Here is a 16,191-nt window from a genome sequence, read left to right as displayed (position 1 = left end):
GTGCATCGTGGATGGATGACTTGCAGGCTTTGGCATTGAGCTGCATGAATATCCTCATCACTTTTGTTAAAAAGGAATGCAGTCAAACATTGGTATAATTTAAGCACGCATAAAACGATCATGAATATTGCAGCCGTATTTACTACAGGAGTGTTGGCGATGCTGGAGCTCGTAGCTGTTGAAGTTACAAGTTCTATCGTCACATGCTTTTTTTCTATTATTTCTTGTCGGATTATGGGTAAATATTATTATATAAATAAGTCTCACTCGCTTCAGAATTTTTTATGTTTTCATACTTTCGCTGTCAAATAATTTGTCATATAAGGGTTTGAAAACTGGTTTTGAACTTTGAAAAATAAACCGAGCATGAGAAAATGAAAAATAATATATAATAGTTTCATAGTGCGAAGAAGATATTATTTTGCAGAGCTGGCAGGATACTCCTGCCATTCTTCTCCTACCGAGCACCAAATCAACCATATCTTTCAGAATAATAATAATAATAATAATAATAATAAAAGACCTAAATCTTCAATTCACACGTCATATGAAGTGTCATTTAGGAAATAGGCATAACTACGGTATATCCACTCCAATTCACAATCAATGAATATGTTTAATAAAATAAATTGAAAAATATAAAAAAATTGTTAATAATAATTAAAAATTAAAATGTAAAATTGATCTTTAAATTATTTTTATTTAATTATATAACAATTAAAATAAATATTTGTAAGAAAGACATTGATTTAAATCATTTACCTACAACTTTTTGGTCATTGGAGTGGCTCCAGTGGCTGAAAAATAGGAATTCGAATTTTAATATTCAAAAAATCAAAATTTCAATATTTTTTAGCTCAAAAAATAAAATTAAAAAGAATGGAGTCAAATGACCAAAGTGAGAAAAGAAAAAATATTCAGGGATCTAAAAGAAAAGATAGGCTATAAACAATGACATGAATAGTCAATTCAATATATTTAGGTTGAATGAACCGAACGTTTTAGCTTCTTTTATTAATTATCATGATTATGATTTAATACATATTTTTAGATTTTGTGAAAGCAATGAATTATAAACTTCATAATTTGTGTTTTGTCTTTTTTTTTCTGGAAAAAAAATCAATAAAACAATTGAACTTTGAACTTTCCTCTTCAGAATGCAGGTTTTTCAAAATCAATCTAAAATTGGGCTAACACAGCCATCTACATGTTATGCTTTATATAGGAACAAAAGCCCATGTTCTAAAAGCTTAAAAGAAAACCCGTCCAGTGGCTTGGGCTGGTTGGATCCAACCTCCTCAGATTATTCATTAGTTTTTTTTTTTTTTTTTTTAATTTTTGTGGTGAAAATTATTCATTAGCTGCCTACGCTTTAGTGTCTTTGGTTAAAGATTGAAGGCATTGCCTATTCTTTGGATGGAATAATTTAGTAACTGGCTTAAACTTTCTAAACAATGACAGGATCCAAGCATGTCATACCAGAGATTTTTATAGAATCTTGGTCTAGAAGTAGTTGATCAGGTGTTGCAATATCAACCGACAATAGGAAAATGTAATGCCCGTTTCGAAATTAATCAAGATCTTAGCAAAATTCTGTGTCATTGAGATTACTTAAAAAAACCTGTGATGTAGCAGGCCCTGGGACTATGGGTAGTTCTGAAGAATAATCAGTATAAGTTTACTATATTAAATGATGATCTGTCACATATAAATTATATGATCATCTAACAAACATATTTACGGATTGGTAGGATAAATTAAGGCCTAACAGAAAATCTAGTTATATTAGAGCAAAATAATTATGTTGCTATACAGACTATCAGATCTTTAGGTATCAAAAATTTCTTCTAGACCTCATGGTTTTAGCAGTTTTTGTGTGTTTTTTTTTTTTTATTTTTACTTTTTAGTTGAGGGTTACTCATCTTTTTAAAGTTTTGTAAATTTTTTAAATAAACAAACTTTATTGTCATTATTTTAGAGAAAATAAACTTGTGAGAATTTAAGGTTTATATCCGCTGTTTTTTCTCCTATTAAAATACTATATAGTTTTTATTTAATTGTTACTTTTAGTTTTCCAGCTGCATCAAACTATTTGGAGAATTTACGTGTGCTATGAAAAACAAATTTAGCAAAAAAATGAAGCGTTTCTTTTTCAACCTACAGCATTGCAGAAAATGCCAGGAGCAAGTACACGACCGAGCTCAAGCACACGGCAGACCGGTGTTCTTTCCTAATCATATATTCAGACATATTGAGGATTCTCACCAAATGGGTGGCTTTGGTTACACGATATCGAATCAACAACTTCCATGGAAGGTAACTGGAAGGTTCTCTCGTTCCTCGACATGTCTCGGAGGAAGTGGATTTTCTAACTGCGGCCAACCAGACTTTCATGTGTCTTATGTATCTTGCCTTCCTGCTTACTTCAGATCCCCTTTCTTCGGACTAAATTATTATGGATGCCGAACATGTTTCTCCTTTTACAAATCGCTCCTGAACCTTGACAATTACAGTCACTTGTGTTGCACGGCTTCTTCCGTTTACTTCTAGCTATATATATGGTGCTGGCCAGTGTGTCCAAGCCAGTTGCGGAATAATTCTATTTTATAAAATTAATATTTAATTAAATGTCAATTTTTCTCAGACATCTCAGAACATGTAAGGAAAAACAACACATAAAACAATGCCACCGTAACCTAAGAGGATAGAAATAAAATTCTGTATCCAGAATGTAAAAAGAAAAAACAATGTTGTTTCTTGAAAGTATCATCCATGGTGAACTTAGAAAGGCGCTACAGTTTATTAGTTTATTAGAAGCCCGCGCTATACTTGCCAGTTAAATCTGTATTTTATTGAGCTTAAAAGAAATATCTAACCTAGGGAAATTTTTTAGCAATATTATTAAATTTAATATAGAGTTCAACTTTTAAAACTTTGTTTAACTTAAATTTTAAATTAAATTATGTAAGAGTTATTTTGATGAAATTTTTTTTAAAAAATATTTAGCATCATTATTAAACCTGGCCTGACAAGTTAACTTTGAAATCTTTCAACCCGAATCACCGTCTAGACTAGTTTAAAATTAATTAGCATGAAAGTTGATTTTAAGTGATTCAATGTAAATTTGAGAAGTTAAAAAACAACTCAAATAACCAGTAAAAATATAGTTTGTCTTAAAAAAAATAAAATTAAAAGATAATCTTTTATACATATATATTAAGACATAAACATATTGAGTCAACCCGAGTTTAACAACTTAACTCGCAAAACCCAATGACTAAGATCATGGACTCCACTAGGCTTAACTTTATTTTTTAAAATTAATTTTTATTTAATAATATAATAAAAAAAATAATCTTATAAAAACTGAGTATTAATCAAACACAAGAAGTTTATTTAGACTACAATAGCCTCAAAGAAAATAAATTAAAAAATATATAAAAAGTTTAAGATAAAATTTTTTAAAAAGTTTGAAACTGTTCATGTGAACAGTGACTTCCATTCAGTTTTTTTTTTTTTTAGTTTTTGCTAATATACATGCTGAAAACCAGAAGGAATTTGGGGTTACGACCTTATTATTCTAACCAAACCACAAGAAAAATGAATTATTAGCTCATCCTCCCAAATTCTTCTCAGCAGTATTCCACTCTTCCAGGCCTCACGCGAAGGTACATAGATAGAGAACAATCTGTTTCCAATACACTATACATTCTGCCTATGCAAATCATTTAATTAGTTAGTGATATCTAATATCCGGTGGCATTAGTATCCCGTCCGGTCCTTGAAATCCCATCGCATTAGATTCCGCCGGCTGTTGATCTCAAACCTGCATGATTTTCCTGAAACAAAACCTCCAATACAGTCATGAAGGAGGGGGAAAAACAATGAATCATTACGGTGAGGGTCATCCCTCGAGAGATTATTGTCCATCTAGCTAAAGCTGCAGTTAGGGCCTTCAAACAAATTAGAATTTTTTTTATTTTTTTTTATTTTTATGTTTTGTTTTTGGGGTTCCCTGACTATAGAATTAAACAAACGCTGACATCTATTTTATCACAATCTTTAGATCAGCAACCATGAACTGATCAACATATATACGGTACAGGCCAGAAAGCAACTGATAAATCAAGTCCAAGCTTCTCCGCCTCCTCCCCTGGTATTTACAATTCCAAGATCACGAGTCTTCTTAACTGGTTTACTCAACTGAAACACAGGGTGTCTGCATAGCCTCCTCACCCCTTTGCTAAAACTTAGCCAGTCCCCACTATCATTTTCACCTTTACATCCACTGTCTAGGGAGTCCATTTCGTAAAAAGGAGGGCTGCTACTTGAAGCAGATTTAAATTCCTCTTCTCCATCACTTTTTTTCTGGAAGCTCCAATATTTCTCCTCAGCGTTGGATTCTACTCTATTCACAGTGGCAGACCTCGAGAACTTGCCGGTGGTTGGTATCTCAGGTGCACGAGCGTTGAGTGATATTTTACAGGATTCTTTGCTGTTTAAGTTTGAATGACAATCACTCTTGTCGCTTGGGGAAGTTGCACATTCTGAGAGCAGCCTAAACTTTGCACTGGATTCCTCTCTTTCCCGGAATTTTTTTAAGATCAATGTCTTGAGCAAGTTCATTACTTGCACGGCATGAATCAATGCAGTCAAGGGATCAGCCATCTGCAAGATAAGAAGAGTACATCTTAGTTAATTACTGAAAAATATTAAGCATTTGCAAAAACAAAAAGGAATTTCCTTGTTGGTGGTTACAACCATAATCTCAACTTGTGAAACCCCATACGTCTGTGCGTTCTATTTAAATGTGCATAAAATCAATTAGAATTGATGATTGTCAGATCTAATCAGGAGTCTGATGTCAACATTTTAGCAGCAAATGGAGTATTGTCATTTTTAGTAACCATCCAAAAGAAGCAGTTTGGCCATCCCTTTCTGAATTCAAAACCATAGGATTTAGTAACTACAAAGCTAATAAACTGCTTAACACGAGGTTAACTATCCAACAGCAACCAACTATACACCAACAAAAACAAAGTCAACAAACCTGCGTCATGTTGGGTGCAAAGACCATGGCAATGTTGCGTACATTCATCTTGTTATACTGTTCATGCTCCACAACATCTGTCATCAAATTGATTGCCCAATCAAGTAGTGCAGCTTCTGTCAGAGGAAGTTGCTTCACAAGTTGAGTGCAGTCATCTTCAGTGTTGCAGTGCATCACCTGTTCTGGCGTGAGAGAATCGAGTACCCCGGAGGGTAGTTCTCTAAACCAAGCCTGCAGATCACCAAAAAGATGCAGCATGCAGTTCAGAAAGGGGGGGGGGGGAGCGGATTTCCAGAGTGACATTTAATCTGCTTAATTATGAAATAAAGTGAAATGTCAAACATGTTGACAACCAGTGGAGAAATGCTTGCCGGATCATGTCATGAGGAAGCAGAAGAAACATTAAGGCAGGTAAAACCTTAAAAGAAACAGCAGGAAATTGACAACATAGAATTATATTCCTACAGCTGATTTGCCAACCATATTGTCAAACAATGTAAACATGTCATATGCATACCTTTATTAAACCTGCCAAACAATGGACATCAATTCCACGAGGCACTACACCTTTGTTTAGTTGGTTTCTGACATACGCTTCTTGGCTATTATCGGCATTTATACGGAAAATTCCTTCCGCCTTCGATAACACAAGAAAGCACCCAAAGAAATGCCTCAATTTTTTAACAGAACTGATGAACAGCAGTACAGAAACTAGACTAGTTTTTTATAGAGCTGACAAGTAGCGGACTGACGCTAAATTTCCTTGAATCAAATCAGGAACATAAACATACCTTAAGTCCTCCTTCTACATATAAACGCTTTTGCATCGTAAGAAGAATAGTGGGCACACTGTTCCCTTTGTCATCATAGGAACATTGCATTGACCAGGCAGAAACTCCAAATACATTTGCACTAGAAAACAGAGGAATGATGTATCGTGTAAGTCAAGAAGATATCGACTGTTGAACAATCCAAGAAGCAGGACCAGAGAACGATACGAGGAAATTTACAATTCAATGAGCAGAACTAGCGCCGGCAGGTATTACAGTTTCAATAAAACTCTTAAGAAATTCCCCCAGACCCATCATCAAGATCGGCTAAATTAAACCATTCTTCGTATGATTAAAAAGGAAATCACAACTAATCCAGTAGGATCATGCAAGCAACACCGCATACATTCATACTGCACCCCCACAAAACAGTGCAAGCTAAAAATTGCCTTTGCATATGCATACAAAATAGACCATCAGAGGGTATTTGTTGGCATTCACTGTATTTGATCACAAGAGAAAGGAAAAGGAAACCCTTTTCTTCTCCGTTTACTGTCCTCTACTAGAGTGAAATATTGATGAATTCAGTTACTTTCAAAACTGAACCAGTTATTGAAAAACATCCCCGTGCGAGATGAAAAAATCATGATCAACATTAGTTACATTTTTCGCCAGCCTTAAATGAGCCTAACCTTTTTCTTATAGAACAAGCCCGCACCTCAACCAGGACATCTAATACCCAGTTATAAATCAGGTAGTCAGATTCAATTTCAAAGGCCCCATTATCTGGATCGTTTATTTGACTATAACACCAATGTAACTTCTAAAATATTCAGCAGGCTCGTGTGTATATATATATATATATATATATAGAGAGAGAGAGAGAGAGAGAGGGAGGGAGGGAGAGAGTGAAAATAAACCTGGCGCTAGGGACCTTGCGAGGAACCTCAGGCTCAAGCTCAGTAGGCAAACCGAGGAAGCCATTAAACCTATCAAAAGTCACGTGAGACACGTGCTTAACTTCAGTAGGCCAGCTTATGTCCATTGAAGAAGAAACATCGTCTCTTTCCACACTGCATGTCACCAAAGACTTCCTTAACGCCGTTACGAAAATATCCAAAAATGCAAACTCTTTATTGCTATTTCTGTTTCGACCTCTCTCATTCCCTCCAGTTCCTTCTCTTGACCCAAAAAACGGCGTCGATAGCGGGTTCTCAGAAGCATCACTATACAACTCTTCTTCTTCGTCCTCACCCTCCTCCTCCTCCTCCTCCTCATCCTCATCCTCTTCGTACTCGCCTTCAGTGTCGTATTGGTGAAAGAAGGGAGTCGGGGGAGGGAAAGAGTTGAACTCGGTGAGTCCGCAAGATTTGGATCGGAAAAGGCGAGTCATTCGGTTGAATGTGTGTTTTGATTTATTTAGCAACTGGCGAGCCAGGTAGAGAGAGTGATATAATTGTGAGTAATGTGGAATGGGATTTATTTTATTAATGAAAACAGTGGAGGAGGTTAAGGCTTAATAATTAAGAGGGGAGGGTGGGACTATTATTATTATTATTATTATTATTGCTTATTATTATTATTATTATTATTATTATTAATGGAGTGATAATAAAGAAGGGATTTGGTGAGAAGAGATCAGGAGGGGAAGGGATAGGGTGGGAAGAAGAGATGATGATATGATATGATATGATATGGGTTGGGTTGGGTTGGAGTGAAAAATAAAAGACCTTTCGTAGATTTTTTTTCCTTCCATGTTTAAGATATATTCCAATCAATTTATTTTAAATTATTTTAAGTTAATTTTTTTATTAATATTCTTTAAGGTAATATCCATACATTTTTTAAAATATTACATTAAAAATAGAATTATAATGTATTTTTTTTTTTACCATCTTTTTCTATGGACGAGTGAAAAGTGGATCTTGACATGCACTGAAGCAAGCAAATGAAAGTCAATAGCTGAAAGAGAGAATAGCGGTAGATTTAACAAAGCAAACATATCTTTAAGGTGATGTAAATATTTGTTTTATATAAAAATATGATATATTTTATTGAAATAAAATATTATTTACATTACTTTTTTATTTACCTTAAAAAAATATCAATCAATAATTATGGAATTATTTTAGGGATTCCTAAAAAAAAAAAAATATCAATCTCAATATTTTGAGATTTATTTTATTTCCTAAACTAAATAGAAAAAAAAATTATAAAGTAAACTAAATAGGAAATGATAATAACTAAAACATTATTTTTCCCTAAAAATTCCTCCAACATAAATAATACAATATCCTTTTCAATTATACTATTCATTCAAAAGATCTATGGTATATAGAATTGTCATGCTATATGCTTGTTTGAGAATATAATTACTGTTATTTTTTTAAAGTGTTTTTTATTTGAAAATACATCAAAATAATATATTTTTTTATTTTTTAAAAATTATTTTTTAATATCAACATATTAAAATAATAATAAAAAACACTAAAAAATATTAATTTAAAATAAAAAAATTTTAAAAAATTTAAAATCCAAAAACAAACGAAACTTAAATCAATTTATTTATCATGGTTTCCCTCCCTCTTTCTTAACAAGGACAAAGGGCATTGAAGTGTCATTGACATTTAACCAACTGACCTCCGTCGTGATCAAAACACAATCCAATAAGTTAAAAGGAAAGCAGCCGGTCAATTAGTGCTTTTTAGCTGAGGTCAATCAAGTTGGAGAGTCCCATGAAGAGATTATAAAGATCTAGATAGTAGATAGTAGTTAGATTTTAGTTTTTCCGACCCTGACGCGCCTCGTAAAAACAAAATCGGAAGGGCGTCGTCATGCACCATCTTTGCAGGTAAGCGCATAGAAGAGAAGAAGAGGGAAGATGGATTGATGGCGGGTTTACAGTAAAAGATTTTATGGTGCGATATACCTCAAGCACTGATGTACAGCATAAATTTCACCATATATATATATATATATATATATATATATATATATATATATATATCTGTTTTGTATATTGCTTGGCAATCCCCATAATCCAGTCACATGGAGGTGTTCCTTCCTTGTTCCTTGTGGGCTCTCTTCTAGTGCAGAGTATAGTGTCAAATGTCACATTTAATTTTCTGTTCTGTATGAAACACTGGTCCTTACAAGCTCCATTAATTGAAGCCAGTATCAGTAATTATCCACAACTCTCTCTCTCTCTCTCTCTTGTCATTATATTAATCCTTTTCCAAAGCAAGGGTTAGATTATAATTCGCGATGCGAAATATCATTTTGGTTTCCATTACAAGCATCAAATCATATTAATTGTATGTTCTAATTAAAGATATTTAATGATGAAAAACGCAACCTCCACATCATTTATACAACTTGTATGGATTATTTGTTAATTTTCACGACAACCCTCGCTCTCCCGCGTAAAGAAACTGATGATTAAGGTTCGAGTCTGTTCTCGCCTTGGACATGAAAAAAGGTGCCCTTTTTACACCAAGGAACAGTGTAAATTTGACAGTGTAACTATATTCAAGGAATCTTACCTCGAGAGAGATAGGCAATGGTGCGTTTACAGTGTACTGGTTACTAATGATACAAACAAATACAGGGTCCACGAGAAAGAAGGTGTGGTTCGTGAATCTATATATATATATATATATTAGCATGCTGGCCATGCAAATGCATCGATGTTGATCTACCGCTCGTTCTACATGGTCCCAAAACGCGACTGTATGCCTCGAGTTTTGATGGATCCTATAAAGTTTTGCCCGCTACAGCTACAGTGCGGTCATGGCCGTAAAATCACGAGAGAACATCGATCGTCGTCCAAATAACTCCCCGTGGCTAGCTCTCTCTGCCAGTAAACATGTACTTACGTGGTAAACACATATTGCAAATATTCTTAAGTCAAGTGGGAAAAATATACTTGACAATTAATTAATTTTGCTGCCATAGATTTCTTCCTTATTTGCCTTCTGTGACATTCTGGTATTGCTTCCATAGACAATCTGTCATCATCTTCAAAATGTGATCGAGAGTGATGATGATATGATTGGTGGTTATGGTTGATCTCAACGCCCCACCGGCTCTTTAATTTTTACCACCTAAAGGTCCCTGTACTGGCTTTCTCTAAAATCATTACAGACAGACCCTGTGATCGCCCTCTCATGCAAGAGCCTGAAAGGAAACATCGAGGGGGCCTGGGCCCACACTAATAGATATGGGTGTGCTGCCTTATTTGAATTCCTTTTAAGCTACTCCAAAATCTGCAAAGCACCACATCCATGTAGTGTAACTGCTTAACTAACCACCACCCAAAAATAAGCATCTTAACGGAACCTTATAAATTAAGAATTAAGACAGCTAAGAGGTTAAGAATAATATCAAATTAAATTGAAATTATGAATTTAATTTTATCTTCATAATACATCCACTATTTTTAATTTTATTGATCTTCATATTTATTATATATAAATATACAAAGTTTATAAGAAATATTAGCTAAAATGAAGGATTATTTTTTTTAATAATTTTTTAAAAATAAAGTACAATAACAATAAAATAATAAAGAAAGATTCTTATACATTTATATTAATTGTGCTCGTTATTCTTTCATAGAATAGAAACCATTGATTATCATATCCATTGAGAATCTCTTGACAATCTCTTTTTATATATAAATAATTCAATAATTTGCAAGAAAAATATTTTTTATATTACTGTGAGGTCTTGTTTTAATAATCTTCATTGTTGAAAAAGTTTGTTTAGTTGTTGTTGTCGAAATAAAAAATAAATTGAATCAATTTGTCAATTAATTGATAATATTTCAACTTAATGGATAATTCGCCAACTGCGTACCTATGGAATGCTTAACAAAATTGTTGATCCAAGTAATGATCTTTGCATTGTTTGCTCCCCATGCATCTATCAAAGCAGTCATCCCCTTACTCAGTATTTTTAGGTACCATATAAGTTCCATTAACATATCCCCACATCTTTTTACCCTTAAGAAAATTTCACATTACATAACTCCAATATGAATAATTCTTTCTATCCAATCTCACACTCATAGACTAAAGTGAATCATCTCTTTCAGTAGCTATAATCAACAATCACAAAAAACCATAATGCAAAAACAGTGGAAGATGAAATACCAAATTGTAGAAACTGAACAATATCGTAGAAACTAAACAAATATCTTCTTGAAGTTATATGATTACTTCAAAACACAAATCAAATTAGAAGCTGAAAGTAAATATCAAATTGCAGAAACTGGAAGGAAAATGAAATATCAATGCAATTGCAGAAACAAAATGTAAATATCAAATTGCAGAAGCTGAAAGGAAGATGAAATACCACTCTAAGAAAACATTAAGGGTAAAATAATTAAGATCAAACACAAAAAGGGGCTAGAATTTTCAATAATTTGTTTATTATGAGTGCTTAGGGTTAACCTAAATACAAAGAAATTATATATAGGTTAAACTAAAAATTTCTATTCTATCTTTAATAAATAAGACTAAATAAATATTATTTAATAGATCCAACTATCAAATTAAAAATTATACTTGATTTTATCAAAAAACTCATTTGGCTTGTCCAAACTTTTTCTTGAATTTGGACTTGTCAATATACTTTGCATATCATTATTGATCTTATTATTACAAAAAATAAGTCTTTAGGCAATTTTATTGTAGTTTTATTACTATGTACTCTTTCACAAATCATTATGAACTGGAATAGATATTTTTTTCTAAGTTTGCAATTTGGTACTTGGATTATTTTTTTACATAATTGAAGTCATTTTGAGCCTAACTTAGCCCCTAATTGCTTAATTTTTTAAAAGAAAATGTTGGGTTGAAAGATAGAGGACCAATATGAAAAAGGAAAATAAAATGACAGCTTTGAATTCCATTTAAAAGGTTCATTTTAGTCCCCCATCATTTTTATTTATTAGGTGATCCATCATTTTAGTTATTAGAAATTCAATTTTAATACCAAACTTTATTTCCCTTATTTTTAGTCCCTTTTTTTATGAGGAGAGAGAGAGAAAGAGAGAGGCTCATTGAATTCTAGTGTAAAGAGAGAAAATCATCACTGACAATGATTTTGACCATAAAAATAATTAATATTGATGTCAATGAGTTTTATTTCATGATGAGGGTTTCACCTAGGTTTTTTTTTTTTTCCTTCTCCTTACCTAAGGAGACAAATATAACAACGAGAATATTTTTAGGTTTAGGTTGAGTTTGATTTTTTGAGCTATTTTTTAGGTTTTTTAGGTTATTGATAGGCTTGTCAAGGTTTTCTTTTGGGTCAAAATAGGTTGAAAAATTGGTTTTTTAGCAAAAAGCCCAAGGCTTTTTTTTTTTTTTGGCTTCTGGTCACTGAATTCTATAGAAAATAGATGATGTGTCATTTATTTTCTTTTTTTAAAAAAAAAAATTTAAGGTAGATAACATATTGACCACCTCTTTAAAAAAAAGTTACACCTGGGTACATGAACTGAGTCAAAAGGCTTGTGCGTTTAGGCTGTATTTTTTTAATGTCGAGGCAAGTTAGGCCACTAAGCCCACATGCATGCACTTTTTTTTATATATATAAATATACTTAGGTTAAAAAAATTAATAAAAAAAAAAACCATTGATCCCTGTTAAGTCAATGAGTAGAGTAATAAGTTTAACAGGTTAATCTGCGGCATCTAAGCTATTATTTTTTTTTGTTTAATGCCTTTTGTGTCCCTTAATTAAAAAAAAAATACAATTTTACCATTTGTTATATAGATGTCTTTTTTTTTATTTAACTCAAAACTAAAATAATGTAATTTCACCATTTATTATCAATAATCTACTTATGCTATCTCAGTCTCATATGTCTATCACGATTTTTTTCTTTGAAAAAAATGTTTTATGCAAGAAAATTTATTATTGTCATATAATTAAAAGAAAAATAATTTATAGGATAAAAAATTTATTGAATCTAGTGATGTGTATGAGTTGTATCACGAGTTTGCTTTGTTATCTGTAGCTCATTTAGTTTTTTTTAATTAAGTATTTTTTTAATCCAATTTTACTCTTCAATATTAAGTTAATTCATGATTGAGCTTTTCAATTTATTTATTTTTCAAGATTATCCTTGGAAGTTTTATAGATTAAACTAGATAAATCCAATATGTTTTCATTTCAATATTATATAAAAATATCATTCAATTCATAATTAAAATCTATTACAAATGCCTATACATTTTCTTTGCACTTAAATTCTGTTTACTTTGACCAGCATCATAGCACAGATAAATAGGCTAGTTATTATTTATGCCTCGGTAATTATATCATTTATTTACTTAACATAGCAAAACTAAAAACAATATATAATATCTCATGTTTATGTATTAATAGAAGAGCTTATAAGAGAGTAATTAAAAATTTATAATATTTACCATGTCTTTTACATAATTTATGTTAATAAATGCGTTGAGCTGCTTAATATTTTTTTTTTACGTTGAATAAACTATTTCCTTGTAAAGATTGCTATAGCGGTGACAATGATGTGATTCATGTGTGTTTTATTCAACAACAAAAGGTATTTTCAAATAGAAGTAAATTGCATACACAATATTAAAAAAAAAAAAAAAAAAGCATGCAGAAGAGGAGGAGTGAATAAATGATACACAAAGGGATGGCTGGATGAGAACGCATAGATAATTTGCGTTGTGACTAATGAAGTCACGATATTTTAATTCATGATATTCTCCATCGAATAAATTTTGGCATAAAATTTCATTAATGTGTTATTTGGTAAGAGCAGAAATATTAACTATTTTTTATTTTTTATTATATTAATCACTATCCTCATCATTATTATCATCGGTGAAATTTTTCTTTTAAAAAATAATATTACTAATACTATAACATTGCTTTTTCAGCACCACCACTTTTCAATCACCTTTCGGCTGTGTTTGGAAACTCATGTTTTTTTATAAATTCAGATTATTTCTTTTATAAAAAATTAATTTTTTTAATATATTTTAGATTCTTATATACTAATATCAAAATTAATTTAAAAAAAATAAAAAAAATATTATTTTTATAATAAAAGATTAAAAATATATTATTGTTATTAGTATTATATTGATATCATTCTAACATCAATTTTTTTTATTTTTTTGTTACTACTACTACTACTAATAATAATAAAATTATTTTTTCATCTTAAAAATATAAGGTGTTAAAAATTTAAAATTTTTCTGTAATTTCTTGTTACTATTTCAAATATAATATTAAAATTAAAATGTCATATCAATTTCTCCATTTACATCCCGTACTTTTCATTTCTTAACGGCACCTGAGTGGTGTGCGATCGATTGAGAGAGAGAGAGAAGAAGGCAGGTGGCAGTGTTTGTAACGAGTGGATAATCGATCCCGAGACCAAGTTGTACAAACTAACCCAAATCTATTAACCTGCTCCCCTCCACCTCCTCTTAGAGAAAAGAGTCCGACCCAAACTTCAGCCAAGCCCATCACAAGCAAGCTTCCACTTTAGAACAACACTTCATCTTTTAAATTTTTCTTTTGTTCGGTCGGTGGCCTCATAATCGGTAACTTATTTGAGGAGGCATCCAAATGTACGAGGTGTTTTGAAGTGTATTAGAGGTTATTTTTTACAATGTTGTTTTTTATAATAATAATAATAAATTAAAATGACTTGAAAATATAAAAAAATATTTTTAAATAAAATAAATAATTTTTTATAAAATACTGCTTAGATCATCCATCAGATTGGTGATGGGTTCGGGTGGAGGACGTGGGCTTTCCAAGGTTGGAATAGATAGGTGAAAAACCTGCTCCCACTCGCTCTATTATCATCTTTACTGTGATAAAAACATTAAAAAAAAAAACAAACAAACAATCTTGTGATGCAGCTAGGAGATTAGGTCTTCTAGTTACCTTTTATTTATTTATTTTAATAATCTTAAGATTGAGTGCTGGAATTAAGATAATAATACAGTACGGATCATCACTAGTCATCGAGCCAGTGGCAAAAGCCTTGGACAATTGGAAGCTGCTCAGATCAAGTTCATCGCATGCGCATGCACTCACCACCGATAAAAGCACGTGTATGGCCACATTTCGATGTTACCTCGCAACAACTCTGCTAAGATCATTTATGCAAGTTGCATCGTTAATTATGGGCAGAAGCCACACCTCACCTTCATTCTCACCATTTTAACTATGATTATCTCTTTTCTTTCAAGCTGTAATTGTATGGATTATGGATAGAAATTGATGATTAATTAACAGGCGCCCAAGTACTTTGAGTTATATACGTGGGGTTTATTAGCACGTGTACGTAATTGTAAAGTAATTAGCTCCATTGATGTCATATGGTGTGCCCACTTAAGGGTTCTGTAATGAACATTAATTCGTTGGTAACTACTGAAGCTTTTTTGAAGGACAGCCGGCTCCACAGAGGAGTTCATGTGTGTAATGGGGCATATGCATAGATGGTAGTGGCTGTTAGGTGTTGTGGTTAAATGTTATTTATTTAAAATTTTGATTTTTAAAAATTGATTTTTAGTGTTTTTTTATTAATTTGATGTATCAATGTTAAAATTAATTTTTTTATAAAAAATTTTATTATAATATATTTAAAATACAAGGAATTCGCAAGATAATAAAACAGTCATCTGATCAAGAAAGAGGATATGCATGTATGTATATATGTATCAAAATAATATATTTATATTTTGTATGTGATTGAGGGTTAAAAAAAAATATAAATATTATAAATAATGTAAAAAATGTATTTAGAATTTTGAAAAATAAAAAATATATATTTGAATGAATATCATGAACAATTTATTATCATTATTATTATTTTATATTATGTATACAATAATTGAAAAAATAATTATAAACATTATAATGAAAATTTTTAATTTTATTTAAGAAGTATGTCAAAATTGAAGACTAGATGAATTATTAAATGACAACTAATTTTTTTAGATTGCCAAAAAAAGAAGCAAGAAAATAGTTAATCTGAGCGCCTAACTAGATGACTGACCCACACACCTGGCATTGGTTTTTTTTTTTTCCTTAATGAGTGAATGACATGTCTTTCATCTCTTTTTTTAATACAAAATTATTGATGATAATTTATCTGCCGGCCTAAATCACCAGGCAGTGATAAAAAATTAGGTTGATGTATTTTTAGGTTCAAAATATTATTTTTTAGATACAAAACATCCAATAAACACCATAAAAAAACATGAATAACCTAACCTCTAAACTCAAAACATTAAAAACCCAGTTAAAAAACACGAAAAAAAATCTCTTTCTAGCCCGATCTATGTTTTTAGATAAAGTGAAGGCT

General features: G+C 31.4%; 1 protein-coding gene across 2 annotated transcripts; it reads right to left on the bottom strand.

Annotated features, from left to right (window-relative positions):
• Positions 1 to 3,962: 3,962 nt before the first annotated feature.
• On the bottom strand, positions 3,963 to 7,320 carry LOC118063505 (rho GTPase-activating protein 3). 2 transcript variants are annotated; one of them, XM_035077562.2, is made up of 5 exons: positions 6,741 to 7,319; positions 5,842 to 5,962; positions 5,568 to 5,687; positions 5,051 to 5,281; positions 3,963 to 4,668 (listed from the first exon to the last, which is right to left on the bottom strand). In XM_035077562.2, the coding sequence occupies exons 1-5, from the start codon at positions 7,211 to 7,213 to the stop codon at positions 4,126 to 4,128; spliced, it is 1,488 nt and encodes a 495-aa protein (XP_034933453.1). In that variant the 5' UTR covers positions 7,214 to 7,319; the 3' UTR covers positions 3,963 to 4,125. The 2 variants fall into 2 exon arrangements, with proteins under 2 accessions (XP_034933453.1, XP_034933454.1); XM_035077563.2 differs by lacking the exon at positions 5,568 to 5,687 and having other exon boundaries at positions 6,741 to 7,320.
• Positions 7,321 to 16,191: the final 8,871 nt, after the last annotated feature.

The sequence above is a fragment of the Populus alba genome, chromosome 2, assembly GCF_005239225.2.
Source record: "Populus alba chromosome 2, ASM523922v2, whole genome shotgun sequence".
NCBI classification, from domain to species: Eukaryota; Viridiplantae; Streptophyta; class Magnoliopsida; order Malpighiales; family Salicaceae; genus Populus; species Populus alba.
The sequence above is the reverse complement of the archived record's forward strand: the minus strand, read 5'-3'. Positions and strand labels throughout refer to the sequence as shown.

Coding starts and splice junctions, on each gene's coding strand:
- LOC118063505 (XM_035077562.2), bottom strand. CDS start 7,213: ATGACTCGCCTTTTCCGATCCAAATCTTGCGGACTCACCGAGTTCAAC. Junction 5,282..5,567: donor GTTTGGCAGGTTTAATAAAG/GTATGCATATGA, acceptor GGTGATCTGCAG/GCTTGGTTTAGAGAACTACC. Junction 4,669..5,050: donor TTGCACCCAACATGACGCAG/GTTTGTTGACTT, acceptor CTTATCTTGCAG/ATGGCTGATCCCTTGACTGC.